This window comes from Orbicella faveolata, unplaced genomic scaffold (genome assembly GCF_042242905.1).
Source record: "Orbicella faveolata isolate gen_17 unplaced genomic scaffold, um_ofav_v1 contig_35, whole genome shotgun sequence".
Classification (NCBI taxonomy): domain Eukaryota; kingdom Metazoa; phylum Cnidaria; class Anthozoa; order Scleractinia; family Merulinidae; genus Orbicella; species Orbicella faveolata.
The window spans coordinates 27,957,501-27,964,993 of record NW_028301564.1 but is presented as its reverse complement, the minus strand read 5'-3'; the positions used below and the strand labels follow the sequence as shown (position 1 = coordinate 27,964,993).

Genomic DNA, 7,493 nt, shown 5'->3' with positions numbered 1-7,493 from the left:
TGATAGTTGTGTGCACTGGCAAATGATGGAAGAAATTAAATGAACTAAAAGGATTGGTGGGAAAATCTTGGAAAAAAAGAATCTCATACTGGGATTCGCCTGTTATCAACAGTTGTTATACAAAAAATAGAATTGCTTTTTAGCTTTCTTATCTTTGAACAGTTTACATACTGAACCGCAGATTAGTTTGTGAAGCCACTCCCCCTTGCAAAAATGTCGAGAATTCGTATTATCCTAGAGCCCGGCCAAGTCATAGAGGATATTGTGGGCTTGAATTTGGTTCCACAAGCAATCTGTAAAGGCCTAAGCGGTGGAGGTGGCCCGAGGAATCTGGGGAGGCCGAGGTTATTTTTGCTTCATCCAGGTGTAGACTTTGTAGGATCAGGAGCTGTAATCGTGGTTTTCCATGCATGACTCCCGGTTAAAGTGCGTCGAAAATTATGTATACACCTTCTTAACCTTCTTAGTTGATTAATAATTTTATTTCTGCCGCCGATTAAACGTCTGAGTCTACAGATCACCTGGATCATTACGAAAGAGCGCGATTTTCGATTCGTTTGGCGGGAACTGACACTACCGGATACCGAACGGGGAGGGGGTGCGCCTCTCCGAATGACGTCAGAAATACTGGTCAGCAGTTGAATCATGTGGAAATGTTTTCTTTTGACACGATCAGCAGATTTCCAGGGAGTATTTTTGCGGCTTATTTCTTCTTTCCATGGTTCAGTTAAGTTGACAGGAAATAATTTGCGTCACAGAGAGTAAGTATAGCGATTTTGTTCTAAAAATGGATCGTCCAGAAGGTGTTAACCTGTTACAAAACATCACCTTTTCCGGATCGACCTTTAATACGCCATGTTTGCATGCGGTGCCATCACTGATCAGTGTGGAAAGACGACCAAAGATGATTAAATGTGCACCGACCGACAGGCTTCGCCTGTAGCATTAGTTTTTGAATTTATAGAACCTTCTTAGTCGGTGAGCACTATGTAGTTTTGGTGGAACAAATTGGATGTGTTTAGAATCTTAGACAAAAGCGTTCTTGTAGTCTAGACGAGAGAGGGGTTTCCTTGCTGGGTTTTTACAGGCTTTTAGGTTTTCCGGCTAAGGCGTGCGTGGAAATGCAATACATGGTATTAACACGAGTCATGAGTGCTTTCATATATCACGCCCAAATTCCAAAAATTTGAAAATCTCCAAGTGTTGGTCGAGGAAATATCGCTCAGTAATTTAAGATCCAAGTTTGACGAAATTAGCTGACTGAGTTGATTTTAGTTCTGCTATTTTTACCTGGTTATAAACAAGGTTGTTTTGGTTACTTTCCCAGCAGCAGCATGGTATGATAGAGATATTGCTTTAATTTATTTCTGTTTTGTTGTTTTGATGTGTTGGTAAGGAAGCTTAAAAGCTGTATGTAGTAGCACGCTGTGTTAGGAAATATATCAGAACATAAATGTTGCATGTCTTGGGTGAAATTCAAGTTTACATCTCTGAGTATCAATAGAAGCATTTGCATTTTTTAGCCCAAAGAGATGAGTGTAGTTTCGCTTGCAAGTTATTTTTGTTGTGCAGGTCGTAAATAGTTCAGTCCTTTCAAACAATAACTACTTTGAGTGGGTTGTTCCAAATCTTTTAATTAACTAAGATAGTTGTTTACTAATATCAAACGGTAAATAATTTTAAGCTTGTATCCAAAACAAAATAATTGAGTCAGGGAATTTGTAGAAAATAAGTCTTCTTTATGTTTTTTTTTATCATTTTTGTGACTGATGTTGTTTAGCCATGAGTGTTTCTGAAGCAGTGATCAAATTAACTATGTAATGGTACTTTTTGAGATGTGAATTATTAGAAAATGTTTTGCAAAATCAGTTTTTGAAATAAGTTATGCATAGCCAAACTGAAGGCAGTATATGGGAGATTCATCAAAAGCTGGATACTGTACATCATCCATGTACATTCTTGATGTATGATGTCAAGATCACGTTACATGTAAAGGATATGCTTGGTTCGAGTTCTTAAAACAATCACAGTAGTTTTTGTTATTCACTCAACTGATGGCAGATATTTCGTCAAAATTTTAACCACAAACAGTTTAATTATTACTTCTGTGATGAAAATTCTTTAATAATATATTCATTTGTAGCTGAATTGTGTTTTTGAATTTTTTCAAGAATGGGAATTCCTGTTGTCGATCAAATCCAGATTGATACAGATTTTTTGGTTTTTCTTCAGAAGCCAGCAGATGATATAACAATGGCTGATTTCTGGAGATATCTTTCTTTTTGCTTCTGGTATCGACGGCTTGTAAAACTCTTTCTCCATTTTTCCACTCGGCAATGTGAATTGCAACGCATCTGTTACAAGACAAGACATGGAGCCTCAAGAACAGGCGGAGTTGGTAAGATAGTATTACAATATTGATCCAGCAGTATGCAGGGTGGCTGTCACGCTTGAACTCAGTTAATTGAGCTTGCTCTCCATGCGTTCTTGTAACTCAGTGGATAGAATGCCTGCCTGGTGTTCAGGAGGTCATGGGTTCGATTCCTGTTAGGGACTCAGATTTTTTCTTTGTCCCACACTTGTGGGGATGTTGGTGGTCAATACATGTATATATGCTCAAGCACGGCCATCTCAGTGGTCAACTCTTATTAATATTTTTTTTAGGTACATGTATGTGTACAACTCTGTTCTAAATATTCATGAAGAAAGCAATAAGTACATTTATTTAGTGCTAAGAAATATTGTTTAAAAGGTTATTTGAAATACTTTGGAACTTATAGAGACTGAAAGGCTTAGTTTATCATAATGATAATCTTTTATTTTAACTTTTAATTTTCCTTTCCACCAGAAAAGTCCTTGAGGCAATCAAGAACCAAGGTTAGTTTACAGTGCTTATTAAGTGTAATTTAGAGTAACTTCGTTGAACTGAAGTTGGCGTTTGTTTGAGTCAGGTGATCAAAATTTATTTTTATTATTTTACAAATTTACAGTCCTTTTTTATCATCAAATTTATACTCAACTTATGAATACAAATTATAGATTATTTACAACTGAATTATGTAGTACATGTATTTTATAATTCTTTCTTTAATGTTTATTTTGTTAGGAACTCTCTGAACTTGTGAACACAGCTCATGTGAACATACAGGAGGCACTCACATTGATATTAACAGTGAAGAAAATAAACAGAGCACAGGAAAGTGTGTAAGTGATTTTAATTTGAAAGAAAATATCTATTTCTGTGAGACAATGTTACTTTTTCTGGACTATTTTGAGATGCCTTGGCAGCTAGGCTTGAGGTTACAGTAAATAGATTGAGTTGTTTGTGCGACCGGGGTAGTTTCATTGTAAGTTTTGTTTATGGTGTGGTCTAAATATTAATTAAATTATGAAACCCCTTCAGTTTTGCAGATTCCATGTTCATCTGTTTGAATCAGATATGTGGTTACACAGACCTTTGTCATGAAGCTGAGCAGTTGAGAAAGGAGCCATACTCATCTGACAATGCAAGTCATGAAAAGAGATTAATGCAGGTGACAACTGAAGTCTTTGTTATTTTGAATTTGTGACTAAAATCCAAAAAACGAAACTCAAAAAGTCCTTTGGCTGCAACTATAAGATGCAGCGTCCTAAAGACAGTGGAACAGTGCCTTATGGCCACCCCGCTAAGTCTAATGCAGCCACCCTGTTAAATGGCGACCTTGTTATTACAGCCACTTTATTCTGGCCCGCACAGAAGCTCAGTCAGTCATTGTATTATTAAAAGAACCCCTTCAAAACGGCCACTCTGTTAATATGGCCAGATTTTTGTGGCCCATTGGTGACCAGATTAATGTATGGGAAGCTTTGGCCCAGTGTAAAACTTGCTTTTATCAGTTGCTGCAGTAAACTGACCATTTTCATGTTCTGCCACCATAGCTTTGGGACCTAATGATGCCCGACACGCTGTTAGAGGAGAGAATTACCAAACAATGGGGAGATCTTGGTTTTCAAGGAAAGGACCCACAGACTGACTTCAGGGGAATGGGTATGTAGTGAATTGTTTCAGACACTGAGATCACTACTCATAAACGCAAGCATCATAAGGGTGTCATCCACAGACTGGCTTGAAAGTTAAAATTTCCCCAGGAATGTATACAAAATTTACAACTTGAAAGTACTGTACACATGCATTGCAATTCAAATAATTATTAGCTTCCATTCTGTGGCTCCAGACAATATCCATACCCATCCCAAGGAGGGTTACATGTATTGGAATTTCCACATAGGAGGGAGTTTCAAAAGCCAACATTTTTGAAGGAAAGTATGAACCAAGACTAGAATTTGAGGGGTTTTTTGGGGGTGGGGGGCAGGGGAGTTCATACCAAAAAACTCTGCATGGGAGGGTTATGGATTTTTTCTGGTATTTTCCAGAACAACACATTTGAAAAATGGCCATGTAAATCAAAGTTTGTCTCTAGGAATAAATAGTTCAAGCTATATAAAATCTGAATGTCCTGAGCTCTGATTCTTGTGTCACATTAACTTTTATCTCTGTTGTTATATTTTAGGTGTCCTTGCACTTGACAATTTATTGTAAGTATATTAATTGAGTTTTAAACTTGACAATAAAATTTCATGATCTAATATATTTTTTGGAAACACACACAATATATACAGTGCAGTGTGCCCTGTGCTTGCCTATTTTTGAAATGATTTTCTGTTCAATCAGTACATGTACAGAAATACTGTAGATAGAATCTAAGATCTGGTTGACTAGAATTTTTTTTTAGATTTTAATCCACAACCACTGTCTTCTCCCCAACATTATCTATGATGACCAGTGGACACTTTTTACATTAGTGGAGTCTGAAGTAAGAAATTTCTCGGTCATCCACCTTGAAATAACACAGGGTCTGAATGCAACGTAATTGTTTTGTTTAAGTTCCTGTATAGCACATAATTTGATTTGTGTTGTATTTGACCTCTAGAGCAGTTTTCAATTGAGTGTCCAAAGTAATTAGACAATTACTTTGGTTTTGGTTTTGGTTTTACTATGGTTTGAGATTGGCTGAGTAGTCTAATTGGTAGGTAATTGGTTCATGGTTTTGGTTTTACAACACTCAATTGAAAAATGCTCTATATAATTATTTAATAGTTTTGCAGCAATAACAACAACAACAACAACAACGAGGTTTATATGTACTCTAAACTAAAGCAGTCAAGTGTACAATATTAATCTTAATATCTACAATACAATATTAGTTTTAATCTCTTCTTTTAGATTTTTTGCATCAAAGCACACAACTGCAGCTAGAAAGGTCTTGTCCCAGTCTCACCATCCACATTTTTGGTAAGCTTAACAATGTTAATTAGTTTGCAATAAACAGAGTTGGTTTCATGTAACTGCCTGTCTATTACATGAGTGTATCACACTCCATGCGACACACTTAAAATGATAATTGGTTGAAAGATGTTTGTTATGCTTACTAGTGGCTGTTTATTGTTGTTCGTACTAGGTTTTCCTATGCCATTGCTGGGATCAACATCACTTCATTAGCTCTTCAGTTTTTGAATGAAGGAATTCTTAGAAGTCACTTTTACAACTGTAAGCAGGGCAGACCAACTATAGTCGACTTTCACCAAGTCTATTGTGAGTAATTTATTGTCTCTGTCTGTGCTCTTTAAAGCTTTTCTTAGTTTTAGGTAGTAAGATGACCATCTAGGGTAAGATGACCATCTAGGGTTCTGGCTTTACATGTGAAATTAGAATGCACATTTGTTCAGTTTATTTTAAGAGAATTATAAAGAATTAAAAAGTATAAAGTATTACGTGTTGGACGTGATGCATGCATGAGATTTAATAAATCACATTAATTTTACAGAACTTTGTATGGCTGTTTAGTTTGAGTTTCTACCCAGCCATATAATACATGTATTATGAAATGTGATCTTATTATTGCAACTTTTGCACATAATTTGTTATTATGGGCTAAGCGAGTTTCAGGGGTGTCATTAACATCTTCAACAGGAGGGAGACTGGTTTTCATGGGAGGGCAAAACTTTTTGAACTGAACTTTTTTTTAGAAGAAAAACCTTTCTCTGGATGGTCAAACCAGGTGGGCAAAATCATCCCCACAGCTGGTCAATTTGCCCGATGCCTGGCCCTTAATGAAACCCATGGAGTTTTGACCTGCTTCCTTTCCAACTCACTGTTATAAATATTCTTGTCATAAATTTTGCAAGATCTTTATTTTTATGTATTTTTTTTGAAGGGAATTACTGAAAATGAAAGGTAAACAATATTGTGCTCAATGTACTCAGGACTATCAAACTGGTAATCTTGGCTTTGTTTTGTCATCTTCTAGGCTATCTGTTTTTTGAGTTCAGTGCCTTTTGGATCAGTGAAAAACCTGAGAGTGTGATGGTATTTAACCAAGTTAGAGACAAGTTTGCTGACAAGATCATGGCACTACTTAAAAACCCATCCACTGTGTTGGAATTAAAGTACAAGACATTACATGATGAGACATCCCTGACATCTGTGTCAACTTTAGAAAGGGAGTGATGACCTTGACCCTACAGTTTATTTAATCATATTTTTGCACTCTGTATGACATTGCATGTAAATAAATCTGTCCAATATAAATTATTTGAAATTTTATGTTAGCTCTCACTAGCTAGGGAGCAGTGGTGTAAAAAGTAATAAATTTTCTAGGATTTGCAGAGACCCCGTATTTTTAATGGGTGACCAAATATCAAGTGAACCAAAATTTCAATTTGTAAATTTCAATGGTTCTGATGCTCAAAGACGTGATGCTATAACCCCAGGGCTGTCATTAAGTTTTAAGTCACCTGTATCCTTGATCTTTACACCAGTAACAAACTTGTTTTATTCTTTTATTTAGTGACAAACTTGTTACTTGTGGTTGATTGAACAATGGGCAAGTTCACCAATAACATCAAGGGCCTATCAAACAATACTCAGCTATAACAGTTGTTATGTGTATGTGTCCAGAGGAATCTCTTTGAAATGAACTGGGTTGTCGTGGGTACCCTGCATGCTTATCTTGTAGGACCTGGCTTCACCAGATGACAGGCACTTTCCCCACACTCATCTATTTTTGATGAGCTGGATATTACCTGTAATTATTTAAACTTTTGTATCAGAAAACAGTCCCACAATAATAAATAATAAGTTATTGTAGTATGTACTTTAAATCTCCTGTAGCCTGTCAAAAATTTTCCTTTTTCTACATAATCCTTAGTTGTTGTAATTCTAACATAGCTGTTTTCATTCAATTAGTCCAAAGTGAATTTTTATAATGCTAAAGGTTGTTTGTGGAAAGGTTTAGTTGAGAGATGTGGTCATTAAAAATAATTTGAAGACCTGTGTTTGAGTCAGAGTGCTTCAAAAAATGTCCACATTGATTAGCCACCTGACTGGCATTTGACAAGATTTGGGATAAGCGGGATTGTTATACCTCCCAACTGAAATATGTTTTTTGATTGGA

The 7,493-nt window shown here is 36.2% G+C and overlaps 1 protein-coding gene across 5 annotated transcripts; it reads left to right on the top strand.

Moving 5' to 3' along the window:
• Positions 1-630: 630 nt before the first annotated feature.
• LOC110047135 (ELMO domain-containing protein 2-like) lies at positions 631-7,372 on the top strand. 5 transcript variants are annotated; one of them, XM_020752895.2, is made up of 10 exons: positions 631-761; positions 2,233-2,398; positions 2,849-2,877; positions 3,107-3,204; positions 3,404-3,533; positions 3,919-4,027; positions 4,551-4,575; positions 5,264-5,332; positions 5,499-5,632; positions 6,348-7,372. In XM_020752895.2, exons 2-10 carry the CDS (start codon positions 2,254-2,256, stop codon positions 6,545-6,547), a joined length of 939 nt encoding a protein of 312 aa, XP_020608554.2. In that variant the 5' UTR covers positions 631-761; positions 2,233-2,253; the 3' UTR covers positions 6,548-7,372. The 5 variants fall into 5 exon arrangements, with proteins under 5 accessions (XP_020608554.2, XP_020608561.2, XP_020608547.2 ...); XM_020752902.2 differs by having other exon boundaries at positions 637-761; positions 2,236-2,398; XM_020752888.2 differs by lacking the exon at positions 631-761 and adding an exon at positions 778-1,337 and having other exon boundaries at positions 2,236-2,398.
• The last annotated feature ends 121 nt before the right edge of the window (positions 7,373-7,493 follow it).